Source organism: Atta cephalotes (genome assembly GCF_000143395.1).
Source record: "Atta cephalotes unplaced genomic scaffold scaffold00090, whole genome shotgun sequence".
Taxonomy (NCBI): domain Eukaryota; kingdom Metazoa; phylum Arthropoda; class Insecta; order Hymenoptera; family Formicidae; genus Atta; species Atta cephalotes.
In genome coordinates this window covers 522,033-542,818 of record NW_012130154.1, presented here as the reverse complement: position 1 = coordinate 542,818, position 20,786 = coordinate 522,033, and the positions used below count along the sequence as shown (strand labels likewise).

Below are 20,786 nucleotides of genomic sequence, written 5' to 3'. Positions count from 1 at the left end.
ATATCTCAATTTTCATTATACTTTTAAAATATTTTAAATGATTCATGGAATAACTGCGTACGATAACTTCGCATAAACGTGACGTCCGCCCTTCCGCATCAAAATAATCCCCAAGGTTACGCGCCGATCATTTAACTGTCGAAATATTAACGCACATTATAAAATCAGTAAAATAATCCAGTCGTTTTATTTTTAATATTTTTCGATGTATAGACTTTATTACACGATCTTTGTTTTATTTCTTGGATTACGCACACAACTCATCTATATCTTAGATATTTAAAATTGTGTTACAATAAGCGATTAGTTTCTAATAATTTTTTGTTATACGAAATATTTTTAACGCGCAATATACGCAATATTTTTAACAAGAGACGTATTTTAGCTTTTTCTCATAATCCGGTAATTCAATAAATCTAAATTTATGCATGATGCTTTTGATTTAAAAATAGAGAGCGACATGCAAAGCTATCAACGTGCTATCACTCACGACCATTAAAGAGTACCGATCTAAACGTGACTATTTGTAATTTCTAAATTATTATATACTTCGATACCTCTTTAGAGCGTGTGATAGTATAACTATGTATCTTCGACGAAATTGCTCAACATGTTCACGGGTTGTAGATTATGAGCATTGATCAATTCGCGTTCGTAGATATTTAATTTTCGCGGATTAATTCGACACGCGGAGCGTTTCGTACAACGTGTATTTCGCTTCGAGGTCGCCGAACGAATGCCGAAGTGATGACGTATAATCAATCACCACGCCGAGCGGCACGTTCTCCCACCCCTCGCCATTTAGATATCTTACTATTGTGTATGAAAAATATTCATGATTTATTTATTTATTCATATTTTACATGATTTTTACAAACAGATATCGTCCTACATTTCGCGCTTTGCTTTGTTGCACATCTGGCACTGATTTAATCCTATATTACTTGCGCCATTCTTTTTATAAATGTAATTGATAATTATTCGTGTGTGTGGTATTTTTGATATTCTAACGGTACATTATGTCTCAATTTTCATTATACTTTTAAATGATTTATACTTAAACAAAGATTGATAATATTCTATACATCCTTTATAAAGATATATTTTCTCAAATTTTCTTAATATGTATTGCGAAACAATTTGCGCTCAGTATAGCTTTGGTTAAAAATATTAAATATCTTGTTAATCATTATTTAATTTTTCAGCTAAAAAATTAATTTAGGACACTACTATTGCTGCAAATTATTTTGTGTATCAAAAATTTTTTAAACTTAATTTAAAGAGCCCTTGGTAGGAACTAAGGCCATTCATACTACACCATGTAATATGAATTTTTGCACTCATTTTATTTCTAAGAAACAAAAGCGAATTTATCTCCAAAATCGATTTCTTTCATCTGCATAACATAAAATTACTCTATTTGATATTTCTTGTGAATTCTATATTTGATTGAATTTGTTTAAAAAAAGAAAACGAATGGATGATAAGCACGTCACTTCGACGGAAATAGTGCCTGTTTTGAACGATACGTCTCAAGATTCGAAATCTCTAAATTACAAAATTCACAAATGTCACTCGGAGAAACGCGATGACACGCGGAATGAAGAAAGTATACAAGACGTTCGCGAAAATGTACCCACGATTTATATTGAGTCGTCGGACGAGGATGACGTATCCGAGAGATTTTCGGATGATGTTAAACGAACGGAGACTCAAATTCTTCCATTCACGACAGATCTAGAATCATCCGTCGACTATGGAAGAGAATTCGCGTATTGTATTCTCGCTGTGAATTATAATTTTTGAAGGAGAAATATTTTGAAGACAATCTATTTTCTCTTTTTTAGCGAAAATTACAGAGACAGTTTTACTTACTATATGTATATATATATATATGAAAATATTTCATGAAAGCGAAAAAGGAGATATTTATAAATTACTTTATATTATTATAATACAAAAAGATAATAAGACATTGAATTAATTAATCATTAATATTCGCGTAATTTAAGAAAAGTCTCATCTCAAAATATTTGCTCAGAATTAACAAAAATATATTAATTAAATTTATAAAGAATTATATTGAGACTTCTTCCTATTCTCATTGCAGCCATCTTAGTTTGTGACATTTTCTTGACTCAAAAATTAGCGATGTAATAGAGCAGTATAAACATTTGTTTGTAAATTACATTAAAATGTTTTTTTTAATAAAGAACACATTTGCAATTGACAGAGATAGAATAAATTTAAAAATATTCCAAAGATTTCTCTTGTGTTCTGATAATCAATAAATATATTTGAAACTGAATTATGTTTAACAAGATTACAAACAAAGCTAACAACTGTTGAATTGAGATGTAGAGAATATTATTTTATTCTATTTCGAAGTAAAAGGAATTTTTAATATATTTCACAAGTGTATTATATCAAATGCAAATATACATTATTTTATTAAAAAAATATTTTTATTTTATGTCATCAATCTGAAGCTTCACAATGATTAGGAGCCTTAATTAAATTAATTAAATTTTTTTCAACAAAATTTTATATTTAACAATACTATTAAATGTATGTATTATTAAATACTAAACAAAAAATACAATTTATATAAAAAATACTCGAACAAGAGTATAAAAAATGCTGAGATTCTTTTCCTTATGTTTTTAACATTTTCTTAGTCGAAATAAAATTATTTGTCAGAAAGAAAATTACTCCATTTAGATCACTCCTTCACGAACGCGCTCAGAAGCTCTGGTTGGAAATGACGAGCCTTCGGCAAAAACTGACCAATGAAATGGCTCTTTGGAAAAAGGAAAAAGAAGAATTTCAATTTTTACGCGAAAGAAGCAATGCTCTTGCGTTTGAAGAGGCAACTGCCGCCGCACTGGCCGCAGTCGCAGCTTATGCCGTTGAATCGCCGTTTTCAAGCGATTTAAGTAAATTAAATTATCAATCATAATTTGTACTTTGATTCATTGCTTATAAAACGAGTATTTTTATTAAATGAGTAAATTAAGAGAGTAAAAATGTATTTTGAAAAATTATAAATGATTCATTCTTAAATGAATGAATCTTTGAGAATTTTAGATTCTTAAATAAATTTTTAAAGTGATGAAATGAATTTATTTTAATATTATTAAGGCTCCCATGTATTTACTATTATTATCTTGGATATTTCTATATTAAAATATTTTACAAGAACTTTTATTGTATATTTTTTCGCTGCTAACGTCACAATCTAAGATAATATAGAGAACAGAGCTTTAAATCTATCTGTTTTTTTTTATTTCCTTATCTACTTGATTTAATCTTCATATTGAGAAGAAATATACTAAATTTTAATAAATATTTTAATATTTTTTATTTGAATTATCAACTAAACATTTACTTACTCTATAATATATTAGACTCTTATTATAATAAATATTGTTCAAATAAATATTTGTTCAAAAAGAAATGATAGTTAACTTGAATTAATATATCTATTTTATATCTTTATATTTGGTAAATATTTAGTTGATACTATTCAAACAAGTAGTGTATTAAAATTTAATATATATTTTTAATGCACCCGTAAAATTAATAATAATATTTATGCAATGCGTATCTGTAGGTAACATCGACTTTACGTCAGAACCGAGTATCAGGGAACTCACGATACTCGAGTACGAGAAAAATCTCGCCAAGTATTACGACCAACATTCCTTCGAGCAAGCTGAGCAACGTTACAATTCATACAAACGCGCGCTTGTTGACGCCTACAAGCAGAAGCTGTCGGAGGTCGAGCGTCTCTGCGACGAGGAATTGGAGAACATACAACAAAATGCAAGCTGCTTGCAGCCGTTCAAGGAGATTGCATCTCAATGGTCCATCGACGAGAATGATCACGGTGATTCGCAGCACGGTTGCGACAATCAATCCGAATCCATGGAACCATCCAAAATCGTCGAAACTAGTCCAAGCAACGACTGGTGCATATATGGAAAAATAGACAACGAGGTCAATATGATTCCGGAAATTCTATCTGTCCGTTTCAAACGAGACGAAACAATATAAGAGTCATTCTGCTCTCTATTTTTATTAATGATTATTATTGTTAATATTATTTTATAATTATATTGTACAACTTCACTTTATATTCTTTATAAAAGAATAAATTAAATCTCTCCTTTTTTTCTGTAGCTGTAACAATGACGATGTTATAAATAGCATAGCAATTTTCTCTGGCAGCAATTGAAGGCAATTAAATTCAATTTTTGTACATATATTTATATACGTTTTATATATATACATATGTACATATATGTATACATACACACATATAAAAAAAAACATGCATATGCTAAGTTCTTTTAATCTGAATTTTATATTTTAGAAAAAAATTTTTCTGAATTATATTATTATATTTGTCTTAATAAATAACATCCAAATTCTGTCACGACACATAATATTATAAATAAAAAAAATTGGAAGATTTTTTTTTAAATATTTCTTTACGATTTGCAGGATTAAAATGACTAAGAGAATTATTCTTCTTTGGGTTTATCATCGCAAACTGAAATCAGAAATATTTAAATTATACAAATAAATTTAATCGATTTTAAATGAAGTGTGTCATTATAATAAACGACTCGAACGGAAGGATTATCTTTAATTGTTTTCGACAGAATCCTCCAGAAGTCATCACAAGGTATAATAAACGATGTAAACGTACATATATAAATCGACTTACGATTTGTCGGATACAATTATGGCAATCCTTATGCTTAAGTCCTGATTGTTCATTTATATTTATTTATATATGATCAATAAATATCGATATTAATTACCATCGTGCACTTTCCACGAGCGACAAACATCATTTTGTTTAATATGAAGGTACAGATCTTCGATGTGAGACTTAGTTTTCTCCAATAAAGTTTTACTCGATTCAATACGCTTCGCTACAGAAGCCAATTGCATCTAAATAAATATAATAATTAATTCCAAATCAATTAAATAATTTTAAATTAAATTAATTAACCAATGTGTCCATACTATTTTGTGTTTCAAGATTTTAAATTCATTTTGCACTTACATCGATTTCCGTAGGTTTCGTCGATAACTGTTTATTATTCGCGAACTCGTCAGAGATATTCGCCAAAAATGAAAACGGTTGTTGCGGATCTTCCATAATTCTACGTAGAGAGGCTTGCAATTCCTCAAATGACATTTCATCAACATTGTATAGAGAAACATTCTTCTTCAACTTGGAATCACGTTCCGTGATTTCTCTTCGAATTGTAGAGTCTTGATTTAATTTACTGACAATGTTTCGTTTCGTACTTTCATGAACTGATAATTTATCAATCATAGAGGGCAATATCTCAATGGACTCGATTTTTTTATCAAAGATTCGATGTTCTGCAGATCGTACGGGCGGCAGAATCGATGATCCAGATTTGGCTCGAAAAATAACAATGAAATATTTTTCATATTAATCATTTATTTTCTAAATTGAGAATTCTAATTAATATAAATGTATATATTAGTCTTAGCTTACCTTTAGAATGCTTCATGTTATCAAAAGATTCCACTATATATATTTTTAAAAATTATGAGATAGATTTCTTCGTATGAGAAATGAAGACCGAAGATATTTTAGCGTTTCTCTCCGATACTTATTAAATTCGGTAAGCAAGCCTTATCAGATTTCGATTTTGAACAAACGATTAGTTGCAGTAGCTGTATGTATATTTCTTATTTTTGATGTTTGATCAATATCATTTGCATGCAGAATAAGCGAGTGTTCCGCCGATAAGTGTTCCGTCGATCTAAAACTTCACTTTCCTCGTTAAATTTTTTTACGTAATATATAATAAGAATAGATTGCGTATTTCTATAAAATTGTTATCACTTTAGAAATATTTTTCTATGATTTTTTATAATAAAATGTCAATGCTATTTTTGTTTTTGTATTATATTTCTCATTTAATTATTTCTCTTCATCGGAATTGGTAAATATTTTAAAATATAATACAAGAAATGAATGCAAAAACAAATTTACAAAATGATCTCTTCATTTTATTATAGGTAAGCTAGTACATACAATCGAAATAAGAAACGGATGAGTTTATGAAGAACTTGTAACAAATCTGTTAGGCGTCGTTAGACACATTCATGGCTTTTAAGTCATCACTCGCATACAAAGCTGACGTCACTTATACACTAAAGTAATATATAAATTATTTACCAACAATATATCATTGCGTAATAATAGAACTACCCTATGAATAAAACTATCACAGTTCCTCCGTTTTTTTCTTTCGATATCTAAAAATCAGTTCCTTTAAAAAGCGAATTGTAATTAATAGACTTATATCTGCATTTAAAAAGAAAATAGATGAATGATCTCGACATTATGATCAACAGAAATTTCAATAATGGAAATTTTTGACACGATTGTAAAATATAAATTTACAATTTTCACATGTAATCCATTCTTTTGCATTCCATATTCATTACAAAGAAACTGCAAAACTAGCTTTTTTATGTGTGTGTATATAGTCTTTATACACACATACACACATTATATATATATATATATGTATATATTACTATATGTATAGGTAAGTATATCACAGCTTAAAAGTAAATAAGTCTCGCATCTTCGGGATTCTGCTCCGCCGGACAGTACGGGCATTTCAACCTGGAAATAAATTGATTTCTTTTAAAAAGTGACTTTAAATCAGCACTTAGAAAACATCAACGTACTCCAGCCTTGCCGCATATATAACACCTACTTATTTGCATTGGCAAGCTTGTTCAACGCGTCTCGAGAAATGACGTGACCGCAAACCAGTTTCATCGGCGGATTGTTCTCTGTACTTTGTTGCCTAAGTATAGGACAGGCGAAAACCGAATGGTAACGGCTCTGTTTTCCCAGGTCTATTTCGATCTGCATGGAAAGAGAACGGTGTTTTGAATTTTTAATATTTATACACATATATTTAATTATATATACGACTTCGTGCCCTTGTACTTACAGGCAATTCATCTTTACCATTCCAGATACCGGTAACTTGTCTCTGTTGCATGACTTGCTTGATGTTCAATAGTGCAGGTAGCGCAGTGCATCCTGCATTAATACTGCAAATGAACAACAAATTATTGTTTTGTTAAAACAATAATGTCTTTTTAATTATGAGCATATAAATCATATGTACCAAACAGATAATGGACTATCCACACTTAAGCCCAATAATGTACACGCTTCTTTAGTGAAAACATCGTGTATCTCGAGCCATAAAGTTGGATCTAATAAATGACTATAAGGAGATGACTGGATCCCATGCGGTAAATAAAGTAATGTTCCCATTAAAGATTGCACTTCTTTCTCGTAACGTACGACGAATTGCGTGAGATTTTGGCGGGCATATAGTATCGCTTCTCTCTGCTTACTAGGACCTTGTTGAACTAATCTTATAAAATGTAATCTGTGTAATTTAAACTCGAGAGAAGAATTCTGAAAGAAAATGAAAAAATTACGATATATGTTATACACCAATAATATAAAAAAAGACTATATACATTCGCGAATCAGATATTACCTGTGCTAAAAGTGCTTCTCTGTGTTTTTTAGCCCATTCTAATGCTGGTTCGAGATTTCTCTGTTTTAGACAATCCAATATATAATTCAATTCTGTGAATGGTTCCTTTCTACCTTCATCGGTTTTAATACCAGCTTCCTGCAAACGTTACCAGTTATATTATTATATACAATTACATGAATACAAGAAGCATACAAAGTAGTTTGACAAACATTGCAAAATTGAAAATAAGCAAAACATTAATATATCAATTATACATCTATATTACATATATTAATTTAAATAATATTCAGATATATGCAATAATTTTGAATTAAGTAAAATAAATTAAACACAGATTTAATTAAAAGATACATACCACTGCTAATTCATCGGCAATATCTAGCATTCCTTGACGATAAAAGTGTTGACAGATTATTTGATTCAGAAGATGAGATTTCTCAGGTCCAGAAAATACATCTTCCCTGCTGGTACTAGCGAAATCAGCAATAAAATTTCTATCTATTGCCTTGCCTACCTTGGATACTGTACTGTGCAGATCGCGATGGTCTGTTGCTAATCTTTGTACAGTATCACGTACTTTTGTCATTGCTTGTTTTAACATTTGAACTTGAGCAGCTGTTAGTTCCTGATTAGGTGGTGCTAATAAAAGTGTATTAAAATCAAAATTGATTATATTTATTGTAAAAGAATAAATATAAAATATTATATATAAAATATTATATAAATATATAAATATTATATATTTACTAATTATATATATTCAAATATTTGTATACACATATAGTAAATTTATATGTATTACCAATTTTGCAATAAAATATAAATTTTACAATTTATAAAAAATACATTATTTTTTATAAAAATTATTTTAATGTATCACATAAATATACACTTAAAAAATCTAATTATTCGTTTTAATATCAGTTGAATAATTTCAGTGACAAAACAATTTACGACATTGCGACAAGTATATGTCGCATATAAGACAATATGAGACAATACTTCAGTAATGAGAAAATATAATAAGATAAATAAATATAAGAAATGAATAATTTACATTTAATTGCAAATTACAATTTATATATTACAATTTATGTAAACACATAAAACTAGATTATATAAGTTAAATAGTCTACATGCACTGTTTGAGGTTAGTTGATTTCAAAGAATTAAATTTGGATAATACAAATTTGGAATAATACAGACACATACATTAATAAATGAAGTAATTCATCTAACAGAAAATAAGTTTGAGCCATTAAGGCTCGAGAGCGTGATAAGCCCTCCAAATTGCATGATAATAATTATGGAGAAATTGAAATGAGAGACAAAAGATTTCGGGACATAGGAATATCAATGATCTCATCGCTGTTTACCTTCCTCCAGATCTTTTTTCAGAGATTGTATGTGATTTATCAGATCGCGCAATACTGCCTCCGCATGTTCATTTATCGCACCGAATTTCGACAGAACTTTGTCGACCTCGCGTTCAACAGCATTACACGCCTCCATTATTATCGTATCACTTTTCGCGACTGACATTTGTACTCTGTGGAATACTGTGAAGAACGTAAACTATATCCCAGAATTTCAAGCTAATATCTCGAGTAATATGGATGACTAGTCGAATGGCTCTCATTGGCTGTCGATAATCATCTGATAGTGACATTTTATCGCTCTCATGTGATATAGTCTGCAATTGATGTACAGGTTGTTTCAAAATGATCACATTACACATAAATATATCAAGAGAAAAATGGATAATCATAGAGTAAAAACATAAAAGCCATAGCTAAATGTTTTGTGTCTAAATAATTTTAGAAATTCGCACAGTACATTCCTACAGTAACAATAAACATTTCGTTTTCTTAAGTCATCCTTAAATCATTTTCAGTATCACAAACTTTAAAATTAAAAAGATTACATTATCTATAAAAATAATAATTTTACGAATATATTCTTTTTTAATTTTTTATATATATTCTTTTCTTATTTTTTCGTATCAATACTTTCGTAGGAGAAAGTAAACTTGACAATAGGATAAGTTTAAATAATATAAAGATATATACAATTAAGACCATGATTTTATTTTTCCAACAATAATTTTTTCAAATAATCATTACATTAAAATTCTTACACATTTCTAAGTAACTGCGATAGATATTTTATATACAAATTAAATTAATGTATAATTACAACTGAACTGTGATCATTTCATTTATAGGAATTATTAAGACATACTGGCATTTCATTTTCATAAATTTACATTCCTAATTATCTAAGTATCTAGTACACATAGCCACAAAGGCATAATGATGTCATAGGATATCATCATGATGTTGTACATCAACTTAAAAATGTACTTATAAATGACAAATAAGATCATGATGATGTATTTATGACATTATGATCTTATTTAATTTGTCACTTATAAGTGCATTTTTAAGTGACTTCTGCGTTCTGTTTGAGTATATATATTTTAATTGAAAATAATGTCGGAGAATGAATGTATACATTTGAAATAAAAAATTTCATGAATGGTGGAATGTTCATTAATCGATGATAGGATTACCCTGTAACAAAATAATATGTATTTAATTTATGAATATTTAAATATAAATTATTTATACATTTCCGCATATTGTTTAACCATGAAATAACAAGATAATTAATTCAATCAATTGATTTTAATACAATCCATACATAAACAATATTATCTAATCTTCAATGTTTTTGACTTACCCATTCTCGAGCCATAACTAATATGGTCTTACTACTCAACTTTGGCCCAATCAATGGATTCATCTGTGCCATATAGCAACATAGCCAGCTATATAAAATAATTTTATTTACGTATAAATTATAAATGTATGAACTAAGACATCAAGATATCGTAAAAATATTACACTTACAATAGCCAGCACGTAAAGCCCGTTAATACCAGGAGAACTTGCAGTATTCTGCAATAAATGTCAATATAAATTAAAGTTCAACGAATATAGATAACTTGAGCAGATATCGATTTATATCTTTAAAATATCTCTATTAATCGAAATATTCAAGGAAAATTAGATCAATTGCAGTTATTATTTTACAAGCTATAACATTGTGAGAAGAAATGTTTATGCAAGAGGAAATTGTCTATTTCAAGAGATCTGTGTACAAATGTTAATTTCAATGGAAGGAGAATGTACGAAAGTAAAAAAGAGCGTCGAGAAGGATATTTACCCACGATTTGGTCCCTTTGGAACGAAAAGTGGTAGAGCTACTCCTAGAAATACCACGGCGCCCCAGAGAAGCGTGAAAGCTATCACGGGTATTGCAGATGCGCCCATTTTTTTCCTATCTAAACACGTTCCTCCGAAAAGTAGCAAACGAACACGGAGCCGTATTTCGTATGATTATTTACAGGTATTGAAAGGATCACATGAGAGATTCTTTGTACTATTCACGTGACACATCGATTGACCGAAGAATCTGCGAAGAAGGTAAGTACGGCACTCGATTACACTCGGTAACGTAAATGGATCTGTTCGTTGCGTTATTTCTCTTTTTTTCTTTTTAATATCTAATTAAATATCTATTTTATTATAAACGCAGGAAATATAACACAGTACAACTGCAAAAATATTTCGATTATTATTGCAATGAACAAATTTATCGTCTATCGCGTGAAGTTGTCCCAGATGTTTCGGATATACAACATTCGTATCTACGTATATTCATGCATTATGATTGTAAAGAAAAGTGGGGAAAGGGCGATGTCGCAAAACAGCTGATTTGACAGCATTCCATAGCTGTCATGACGTATATCTAAAAAGTCCCTAAAAAATCTAGATTCCGGAAGTGCATAAGAATTAATAAACATTGAATTGGTAATCGAATGTGGTCTGAACGTTGGCGCGATATCTTTCTTGTCAGTGAGTGATATGGCTAACGATCTGAAGTTGGCGTCAGCAGCTGACCTCTGCATGCTTCTGCGCTGAGAGACGTGAGAGTACGTTTTCATGTGGGTTGATGACGTTATTTCGAAATGAGACGCAACGTGTAATGTATGTAACATATAATCACATTGCGTGTTTTGATGCGACAGTTGGTGATAAACAGCCGCAGGTTGAGTGTACTGCTGTACACGATCCTTGCTCTAGGGCGGAGAACAGTTGATAAGCCAAGATACTTGGAAGACAAACGGAAATCAGCCAGTAACTTTTTTTTCCAGAAGAATTTATTGAAACGAATAAACGTTATCCATTCACGATGAAGAAAAAGGTAAACTTTTCTTCTTACATTCTTCTTACATGCAAATGCATGGAATTGCATTTTTTTGTTTTGCATAAGTCTTCATTTTTATGGAGACACATCTTTGTTCTGAGATAAAATGAATATATACCATTTTATTTCAGGTACTGTTAATGGGCAAGAGTGGGTCCGGGAAAACGAGTATGCGCAGCATTATTTTCGCCAACTACATCGCTCGCGATACCCATCGTCTAGGAGCAACGAGTAAGCTAAACTTATGCTAATAGTCCTAAGTATTCCACATTTTTTTATTTCAACTGTCTTACTGTAATATCTTAAGATGCTAATACAGTTTTGTGATCAATTTAAATAAATTAATCAGCTATATTAACATTTTAAGATGCTAATACCATCTTAGATATTAATTTCTTTAAGATGATCTTGAATTAAGAACAGATTGTCAGCCTAAAGGAAGACTAATATAATGTAATTTATTACAGTTGACGTAGAACATTCCCATGTTCGTTTTCTCGGCAATTTGGTTTTGAATTTGTGGGATTGCGGAGGACAGGAGGCATTCATGGAGAATTATTTTGCATCACAACGTGATAACATATTTAGAAATGTAGAAGTGTTGATTTATGTCTTTGATGTGGAATCGAGAGAGCTGGACAAAGATATGCATTATTACCAGAGCTGTTTAGAAGCAATACTACAGAATAGCCCAGAGGCGAAGATATTTTGCCTAGTTCATAAAATGGATCTTGTACAAGAGGACCAACGCGATTATATATTCAGGGAAAGAGAGGAAGATTTGAAAAGACTGAGTTTACCTTTAGAGTGCACTTGCTTCAGAACTAGCATATGGGATGAAACCTTATACAGGTATATATCAGATAAGAACATAATTAAAGCAGACAAATAAATCTTTGTTATTGTAGAGCATGGTCATCCATTGTATATATGCTGATTCCCAATGTGAAGGAACTTGAACAAAGCTTGAACCAATTTGCTAATATTATTGACGCGGATGAAGTGCTTTTGTTTGAAAGAGCGACCTTTCTAGTAATAAGTCATTGTCAACGACAGTTTCACAGAGACGTTCATCGTTTCGAAAAAGTTTCCAATATAATAAAGCAATTTAAATTGAGTTGTAGGTAAGCATGAATCATGCAAAAAAATAATAAGTTTGACAAGAAAGAAATGCAACGTTTGCAGTTTTTATTAATTTTGTAGTAAGTTAGCGGCACAATTTCAAAGTATGGAAGTTAGAAATACCAATTTTGCGGCCTTTATCGACATATTTACCTCAAATACATACGTGATGGTTATCATGTCCGACCCAACTATACGTAAGTATTTCAAGTATTTGTACAATTCAAATCCAATATTGATTATATATATATATTATTTTTTTTTTTTAATTTATTATATATTTATTTACATGACTGAGTATATTTGAAAAATATACTCTACTATATTTGTATATAATTTTATTTTGTATTTGTATTTCATGAAAGCATATAAAAGTATTTTGTATTTTATATTTCAGTATTAATAACAAAAGATTGAAAGTATCTTATATTTTATATTTCAAATACTAAGATTGGCAATCAATTTTATTACAAAATACAAAAAACTGTCAACCTTTTCATTTTAAATACATAATACTTTTATGTGCTCCGCTGAAATACAAACTATACTTGTTTTCCAAATATTATATTTTAAATAAAAGTGTTTCAAATATGTCCTTTATATAAAATATAATCGAGCACTTGATCCTCAAGGTCTTATCATGTTTCCTGATATTGAAGTTTGTTAAAACGCGCGTCTTCTTTCAGCATCCGCGGCGACATTAATCAACATACGCAACGCGCGAAAGCACTTCGAAAAGTTGGAACGTGCTAGCCAGAGTTCGGCGTTGACTAGATAGAAGTCGGCGCGACCCAGGCGCCTTGTCACCCGGGTCCATCCTATTAATAATTGCTGAATTTCTGGAATCGCGTATCGTTAAGATAAAGCGCGATTGCGGAGATACGATTGTTGACGAGATCGGGTTACAAAGTATACTTCAATGTATGGCTTCTTCAATGTGAGCGTTTAAATGACAAAATAAGTATATAATCGACGTATCCGAAAGAGGCTGACGATTATCGCTGTATTTCAGGCCGTATATTAGGACTCTATTGATATGAATTCATCCCACATATACACGCAGATATGATACATCTCTCATAATGCATCTGCCATTTATCGACGTAGAATAGTTTCCATATTCGCGATTCTCTTGCTCCATTCGGAATTATTTTTTATTCATCTAATAATCGTTTGTGATTCAAAACATGTCGCAATAACATTTCAACGAATATTAGTTATAATTAATCATTACATAATTAATCATTACATATGTTTGTTTTATATCTGCATGATATTATGATATAACAATGCAAGACTGAGTATCCATTTAAGAGCTTCTATTCTCGTAACTGAATCACGACAATAGAAAAGTTCTGATGAAAATAATCGATGTATAATCGCGATATGTTTTAATTATGTGTTCACTGATAGATTTCCTTACTGAAGATTGTCCTCAAATATAAAAGGAACTTTTAAGTGGATGTGCAATCTATGCTGCATCGGAGTATCATATTGTGATTGTAAAGATAAATAGTTAACGTCAATTTGGTAGGAAAAAAATTTACGATGTGTTTATATGTTTACAATCCTCAAAGATATAACAATTTAAAACTACGATGTATTTTTTAAATGTGCAAATAAATTATAACCACAAGTAAGCTTATATTTCTTCCATGAATGAGTATATTTAAAATTATAAAATTGATAGAAATATTTCCGAAATGAGCTAAAAATATAAAATAAATTTAAAATCATCTGTCTTAAAAACTTTTAGAATAAAAAAAGATTAATCAGATTCTAATCTAATGGTGATTTTTTCTTGAAGGGATTGATATTTTGAAATTATATTGCTGAGGATAGTTCGTACTATAATATTTTCTATTTTTTGAATAAAGATTTAAGATTGCGTAAACTATCACGCTGATTTGATACTCTCATTCGCCCTGATTTTTTTGAATTTTTGTTGTTGAATTTGGAAGAGTCCGTAAGAAGATTACATTATTACTATATTTTATAAAGTCGAAACATTTCTGAATTAAAAAAAAAAGATGTAATTCATTTATTTTATGATAGATCAAAGGGAAGTTAAATTTCCCGCCGTTGAGTTTCTAAATGGCGGAATTGTGTGCTGTCATTGTTCTTCACATTAGGAAAATAGTTTCTGAGGGTTCATTTTATAGTTATTACTCGAATGTCGTGATGGATAGAATACTGAAGGGGATCATGAATTACAGAAAGTGTCACCGAGAAGGCATGGTGAAGCAATTCAAACAAGTTAAAGATCATCCCGAGGTATGTTCGTATGATAGAAAAAAAACTCGCGTGACGATTTTTTCGATAGATAGGTATATAGATATAGATTTGCACTGCCACGCCGAGTGTGATCCACGTGCGTTTTGTTGATACTATCTCGGAGCAAGTGATAGTGAACCGTAAAAAATATTCTTTCGCAACTCCATTTATTAATAAGATCACTTATTTTAAATGTAATGACTCGAAGCATGACCTCAAACCGTGACATGGAATTATTGATTAACCAATAATTGATTAGAGTACTCGTATCTAATAACAGCAAAATGTTTTTTCATACTGACCTATATATAATATGGGGAGATAGTTGTGTTATGTTTTTACCAATAGAGTTATTTTATGTAGATTTATTACCTTATGATGTTATGCTAGGAAAATATCTGTTTTCTGCTTTTATCACTCACAGTTATTTTATTGATAATACCGTACGTAGATTAGAATATATGTATACCGACTGTAGGATACATCTCGATTAGTGAATTCTATTTTTACTATAGTATGTATTTCTGTTTATACCAGTAGAGTATTTCTTTATTAATATCGTAGATTATATTTTAAGTGCTAAAAGTGCATTATTGTACATCAATAATCAACATTCAATAATAATCATTATTTTACATCAATAATGAAATATATATAGAATATTTAATTTTGAAATATAATAAAAATATATATATATATTTCTATATTTACATACCTTTCTGTTTTTAAAATAAAAATAAAGAATATCCAGGAATCAAGAAAAGAGGCGCCTTCGTACTACGCAGATTTTGAAACTAAAATTGGATAATCAATAAGAATCTTATTTTATGTATAATCTTTCTATATTATATTCTTTCTACTATTTTTAAAAATATAAATCATATCCAAATATCTAAAGAAGAAATATCTTCGTATTTTATTTTTTAATATCTTAATAAATAAATAATTATATTATTTATTTACTTATTTAATAAAATTCTCGAATAGACTAAAGTCGAATATATTGAAAAAAAAATGTATATTACTTAAATACCTTCACCCATATCGCATATTTATAACTTTGCTAGCATAGCCTATAATTTGATGTTTGTTGTTGCTTCCTACACAGCCAAAGGCAGTGTTCTTTACCTGCATGGACTCCCGGATGATTCCAACTAGATTTACGGAAACGAACATTGGAGACATGTTTGTCGGTACGATCTATTACAGTAGCATGTAACTTGCTAGTTCATTCTCTCTAATTTTTCTGATTCTATCGTAGCGTATTTTCTTTTCTATGCTTCTTACAATAGATCAGAGATCCTCTAATGAGATAATAGCATACGATATTTATTTATTGCAATCTTAATATATAATCGTATATTTATTCTTTATTTTTTTATCAAAATTTTATTTAATTTTAATTAAGGAAGCACGAGAACTATATATTATATCTAAATTAACATTTTTTTTTTTCGGAAATTATTTTTTTATTAAATTTTTCGTTTTTTATTATTACGAATATTATTTTTATGTGTATTATATTTATATATTATATATGTTATATACATATATCTTCTTTCATATATTTATAATAAATAAAATGATTTTTTAAAGAGTTTTTGTATTTTTCGAAATATAATTTATAGTTGAATATATTCACGAATACATGTGATTTCCAAATTTTTCTTTATTGAATAGAACGATCAAGAATCGAAATATATAAAATGTATCAGACGGCCTAACACAGAGTTTATCTTTTCAGTTCGAAATCCCGGTAATGTCATTCCGCACTCGCATCATTTTATGGATGAATTTACTATGTGCGAGGCGGCGGCATTGGAACTTGGATGCGTGATAAACGATATAAGGCACATTATAGTTTGCGGCCATAGCGATTGCAAGGCGATGAATCTACTCTACGCTTTACGAGACAAAAAGTTCGCGTCTCAAGTGCGTTTTTCTTGCGCGGTTGCGTTTCCCGATTAAAAATTCGTCCACAAATTCTTTTTTTCTCGCGTCTCGTTTTCGCACATTTTCGTAATCACGCGATAATGCCATTCGAATTTTAGGCGAATAGAAGAATGTCACCGCTGAAAGCGTGGCTGTATGCGCACGCCAGCAGCAGCTTAACGAAGTTTCAGCATCTCGAAATCACCGGTTTTCGTGAGCCGATTCTCTTCCAAGGAGAGATGTCATTACGAAAATTTGTTGCCTACATCGATCCGGAGGATAAATTCGCCATTGAAGATAAGCTGTCGCAAGTCAGTATATATATATATAGATCGAACAGAACGATAACAATCGGTTATCTATCTTGTTACATTTGTGGAACTTGTTTTATTACAGATCAATACGTTGCAGCAACTTCAAAATATCTCGTCCTACGGATTCCTAAAGAAGCGTCTGGAAAGGCACGATTTGCACATCCACGCGCTATGGTTCGACATTTACACCGGCGATATTTATTACTTTAGCCGAGCCAACAAGAGATTCATAGAAATAAACGAAACAACGGAGCCGCTTTTGCTTAAAGAAATTAATAAATATTACTCCTAGAAACCCTTTTTCCAGATAATTGCGTATTTATAATCCAACATATGGAACGTCGCCAGAAACATGCAAGACCGCGTAAAATAATCGTGTATTTTTGTATATTAAACTTAGAAAGATTTAAATTCCGTTTATGTACCTTTGAGAAAACTCGTTATTGATAATAAGTTAATCTTTATTAGTCATCTCTGTTGCAGAGCGAGCAATATGTATTTTGTCAAACTTCAGAGATGTTTAGATTTCTTAGCAGAAAATACATTCTTTAATTTATTATATAATTATATATCTATTTTTATATACATATATACATATATATATAATATATTTACAATTTATTTAATATAAATATATTAGTTAATAATAAGTTAATCTAAATTGCTATATGAATAAATCAAATAAATAAGAAAAAAATCAATATAAGATCGAAGCTAAATCTGAGATGGTTAATAATATTTTTATATGTAAATTTTAGATACATTTTACAATTATATAAATTATGCGCTGCTTCTCTTCTTCTCTTTACTGTCAAATTTGAAGGGCATGATAACCTAACGTCATCATGTTACATTATATTGTAGAATACGAAATTATAACAATAACAATAATATGTTATTTTCAGTTTGTCAAGTGGGAGGGAGATTTTTGATGAAATCTCGGTAATTCTCGGAGAGCTTCTTGTGAACCAAAATGATGAAGCTCTCAGAGAACTCACTAAAAGCAAACATAGGAATTCCTGAAGAGTTCTTTTTAAAACTTAAATGAAGTTTTCAACAAAAATATTATTATGAGCTTCCGGGGAGCTCCCGTATTGTGTGAGATTATTTATTATTCCAGCAAACGAGAATGGATTGAAATGGATTAAAATGGGTTCCTTTTCAATCCTGAATGCATTTTTTTATTTATTTATAGGAATTGCATAGAACATATTTCTATGCCTTTCTATCTAAAAATATTATCAGCATTTTCTATGCAATACTCAATTTAGAATTGTGAATAGGAAGTATAGTTTTTTTAATTCAGTTAAATTAAAAAATAATATTAGCAATTTCTGTGCAACGTGAATACTGCTCAATTCAATATTCTGAATGTGAAATGCATTTTTCAATTTAATTGAATAAAAAAAGTTTTTATTTAAAAATGAAACATAAATGCTACTTAAATTATTCAAAATTGTAAGTAAGAAATTTTTCGTTTTAATCCAACTAAATTCAAAAAAGTTGTAACATAAAAATAATTGAACTATGTTCTGTTGTTTCTCTTTAATTAAAAGTAAAATGAATGATCGATGTGAACACTCGCAAACCAAGTCAAATACAGCCTGAATATTAGGTTAATCACGACATCGGCCAAGCGAGATTAGATTATCCGACACTTATCTAATGTTGTCTCATAGTAATGTAAATTGTTTATATTTTATTATATCTTTATTATATCTCTATTTTAAATGATGATATTTTTATCTATATAATTTCTAGTTTAGCTGGTTGTAGTAAGTAGAAAATGAATAACACATTCACCAATTGAAGAAGTGATGTAGCGAGTGATCTAGAAGTATGTAGAAGATTCATAATCCAGGGATCCCAGATTCGAATCCCCACTAAGGTACGTTTTTTAATATCAAATTGAGATAGCTAATTTTAGATATAATTATTATAAATGTCTTAGAAATAAAATTTGTAATCCTTAAATATAAATGTTTTTTTTTTAGCAATATTAAACTAGTGCATTAAACTAGTCAGCTCGGATCCAATTTATTTCAATCCATTCAATCCATGAATTTAAAGTACATTAAAAAAATTTTAATCCATTCACGTTTGCTGGAATTATTTTAATTTTAGCATGGGCATCTTAAGACTGTAAACTTATTACAAGAAATATTTTTGTTAAAATATTTCTTGAAGCTTTTTTGCATAATTTTCATTCTTGCTAAGATTTATTTTTCACAATAAATTCTTTTTTTTACAGTATTAGCATCTTTATATTAAATGGACGATGAATTTAATTGTGATATTATATGATTGCGTTTTTAATCTGACAGTAAGCGATGCACAATTTATATAACTGAAAGATGTATTTAGAATTAACACATAAAAATATTATTAGGCACTGAGATCTAACTTTGATCGTATTAGCCCTTTCCTTATTCATTTGATATTGATCGATATTTAATGTGGCGATATATAAAAATATTTGCATTATGGAAAATAAACTTTATTTATTTTTGGTTTCTTCTTCCTGATTTTATAATTTTATAATGGAGTCAACAAATTATTTTTTTTGATTCGATTGCCTCGAGAAAAGAATTAAAGTCTCAAATCAACGATAAAAGAACCACCGATAAATAGACGGACCGCTCTGGACGAACTAGAGCATGCTAGTTCTGAAAGAGAAAGCAAAACAACGAAAGAAGTCGCAGAAATCAGAGTTACGGAGCGTTGTTAGGATCTTCTTCTTGACAAGTGTTGAATGCAAATTTATGTACAAATGCCTCATCATTATATTTGATATACATTTTTGGGAACGTTTTAAATAAAATTCAGTATAAAATTCTAACATAATTTTTTAATGCAAGAACAAATCTGAGCCACATCAGATTTTTTTTATTATCTTAAACGTTTATAAAACGTTTTAAGCTCAACTATCTTAGCTCAACTATCTTAGATCTGTGTTTCTAATAGTACTAAGAGATACGAATTACAGTTAAGTTAACATTCGCAATTGATATTGCAAGTTTACATAAATATTTGCACAAGAGATTAGACCTTTTTAATATCATACGAAACATAAATTAAAAAAGACCATATCACATCACATTTTGTGGCATATATTAAATGTGCTCTCTCTCTCTCTCTCTCTCTCTCTCTCTCTCTCTCTCTCTTCTTCTTCTTCTTTACTTTACTTTACTTTACTTTACTTTAACTTTAACTTTAACTTTAACTTTAACGTTTAAACGTTAAACGTTTAAACGTTTAAACGTTTTAAACGTTTAAAGTT

The 20,786-nt window shown here is 29.6% G+C and overlaps 5 protein-coding genes across 6 annotated transcripts; 3 read left to right on the top strand and 2 right to left on the bottom strand.

Moving 5' to 3' along the window:
• Window positions 1–1,476: 1,476 nt before the first annotated feature.
• On the top strand, window positions 1,477–4,056 carry LOC105624851. The gene is made up of 3 exons (XM_012206202.1): window positions 1,477–1,772; window positions 2,722–2,936; window positions 3,614–4,056. Exons 1-3 carry the CDS (start codon window positions 1,477–1,479, stop codon window positions 4,054–4,056), a joined length of 954 nt encoding a protein of 317 aa, XP_012061592.1.
• Window positions 4,057–6,624: 2,568 nt separating this feature from the next.
• LOC105624845 (protein RMD5 homolog A) lies at window positions 6,625–9,104 on the bottom strand. Its single transcript, XM_012206198.1, has 7 exons — window positions 8,969–9,104; window positions 7,948–8,231; window positions 7,590–7,727; window positions 7,206–7,504; window positions 7,026–7,128; window positions 6,783–6,937; window positions 6,625–6,688 (listed from the first exon to the last, which is right to left on the bottom strand). Exons 1-7 carry the CDS (start codon window positions 9,102–9,104, stop codon window positions 6,625–6,627), a joined length of 1,179 nt encoding a protein of 392 aa, XP_012061588.1.
• Window positions 9,105–9,696: 592 nt separating this feature from the next.
• On the bottom strand, window positions 9,697–10,927 carry LOC105624844 (V-type proton ATPase subunit e 2-like). Its single transcript, XM_012206197.1, has 4 exons — window positions 10,821–10,927; window positions 10,505–10,552; window positions 10,335–10,422; window positions 9,697–10,165 (listed from the first exon to the last, which is right to left on the bottom strand). Exons 1-4 carry the CDS (start codon window positions 10,925–10,927, stop codon window positions 10,145–10,147), a joined length of 264 nt encoding a protein of 87 aa, XP_012061587.1. The 3' UTR covers window positions 9,697–10,144.
• Window positions 10,928–11,849: 922 nt separating this feature from the next.
• On the top strand, window positions 11,850–13,764 carry LOC105624843 (ras-related GTP-binding protein A). The gene is made up of 6 exons (XM_012206196.1): window positions 11,850–11,861; window positions 11,996–12,095; window positions 12,332–12,716; window positions 12,773–12,988; window positions 13,068–13,183; window positions 13,673–13,764. The coding sequence occupies exons 1-6, from the start codon at window positions 11,850–11,852 to the stop codon at window positions 13,762–13,764; spliced, it is 921 nt and encodes a 306-aa protein (XP_012061586.1).
• Window positions 13,765–15,167: 1,403 nt separating this feature from the next.
• Window positions 15,168–17,798, top strand: LOC105624842 (beta carbonic anhydrase 1). Of its 2 annotated transcripts, XM_012206195.1 has the most exons (5): window positions 15,168–15,260; window positions 16,369–16,453; window positions 17,005–17,192; window positions 17,312–17,503; window positions 17,589–17,798. In XM_012206195.1, the coding sequence occupies exons 1-5, from the start codon at window positions 15,168–15,170 to the stop codon at window positions 17,796–17,798; spliced, it is 768 nt and encodes a 255-aa protein (XP_012061585.1). The 2 variants fall into 2 exon arrangements, with proteins under 2 accessions (XP_012061585.1, XP_012061583.1); XM_012206193.1 differs by having other exon boundaries at window positions 17,312–17,716.
• The last annotated feature ends 2,988 nt before the right edge of the window (window positions 17,799–20,786 follow it).

What these genes read in the sequence shown, in the direction of transcription:
- LOC105624851 (XM_012206202.1), top strand. Translation starts at nt 1,477, where the DNA reads ATGGATGATAAGCACGTCACTTCGACGGAAATAGTGCCTGTTTTGAAC. An exon ending in GACTATGGAAGAGAATTCGC is followed by an intron (nt 1,773 to 2,721) that starts GTATTGTATTCT and finishes TACTCCATTTAG; the next exon opens with ATCACTCCTTCACGAACGCG. An exon ending in GCCGTTTTCAAGCGATTTAA is followed by an intron (nt 2,937 to 3,613) that starts GTAAATTAAATT and finishes GCGTATCTGTAG; the next exon opens with GTAACATCGACTTTACGTCA.
- LOC105624845 (XM_012206198.1), bottom strand. Translation starts at nt 9,104, where the DNA reads ATGGAGGCGTGTAATGCTGTTGAACGCGAGGTCGACAAAGTTCTGTCG. An exon ending in TTGCCGATGAATTAGCAGTG is followed by an intron (nt 7,728 to 7,947) that starts GTATGTATCTTT and finishes TAACGTTTGCAG; the next exon opens with GAAGCTGGTATTAAAACCGA. An exon ending in AAGCTTGCCAATGCAAATAA is followed by an intron (nt 6,689 to 6,782) that starts GTAGGTGTTATA and finishes ATTTATTTCCAG; the next exon opens with GTTGAAATGCCCGTACTGTC.
- LOC105624844 (XM_012206197.1), bottom strand. Translation starts at nt 10,927, where the DNA reads ATGGGCGCATCTGCAATACCCGTGATAGCTTTCACGCTTCTCTGGGGC. An exon ending in CCAAAGGGACCAAATCGTGG is followed by an intron (nt 10,553 to 10,820) that starts GTAAATATCCTT and finishes CATTTATTGCAG; the next exon opens with AATACTGCAAGTTCTCCTGG. An exon ending in GGCTTTACGTGCTGGCTATT is followed by an intron (nt 10,423 to 10,504) that starts GTAAGTGTAATA and finishes TATTTTATATAG; the next exon opens with CTGGCTATGTTGCTATATGG.
- LOC105624843 (XM_012206196.1), top strand. An exon ending in CCATCGTCTAGGAGCAACGA is followed by an intron (nt 12,096 to 12,331) that starts GTAAGCTAAACT and finishes AATTTATTACAG; the next exon opens with TTGACGTAGAACATTCCCAT. An exon ending in CATGTCCGACCCAACTATAC is followed by an intron (nt 13,184 to 13,672) that starts GTAAGTATTTCA and finishes GTCTTCTTTCAG; the next exon opens with CATCCGCGGCGACATTAATC.
- LOC105624842 (XM_012206193.1), top strand. Translation starts at nt 15,168, where the DNA reads ATGGATAGAATACTGAAGGGGATCATGAATTACAGAAAGTGTCACCGA. An exon ending in CATTGGAGACATGTTTGTCG is followed by an intron (nt 16,454 to 17,004) that starts GTACGATCTATT and finishes TTATCTTTTCAG; the next exon opens with TTCGAAATCCCGGTAATGTC. An exon ending in ACAAAAAGTTCGCGTCTCAA is followed by an intron (nt 17,193 to 17,311) that starts GTGCGTTTTTCT and finishes TTCGAATTTTAG; the next exon opens with GCGAATAGAAGAATGTCACC.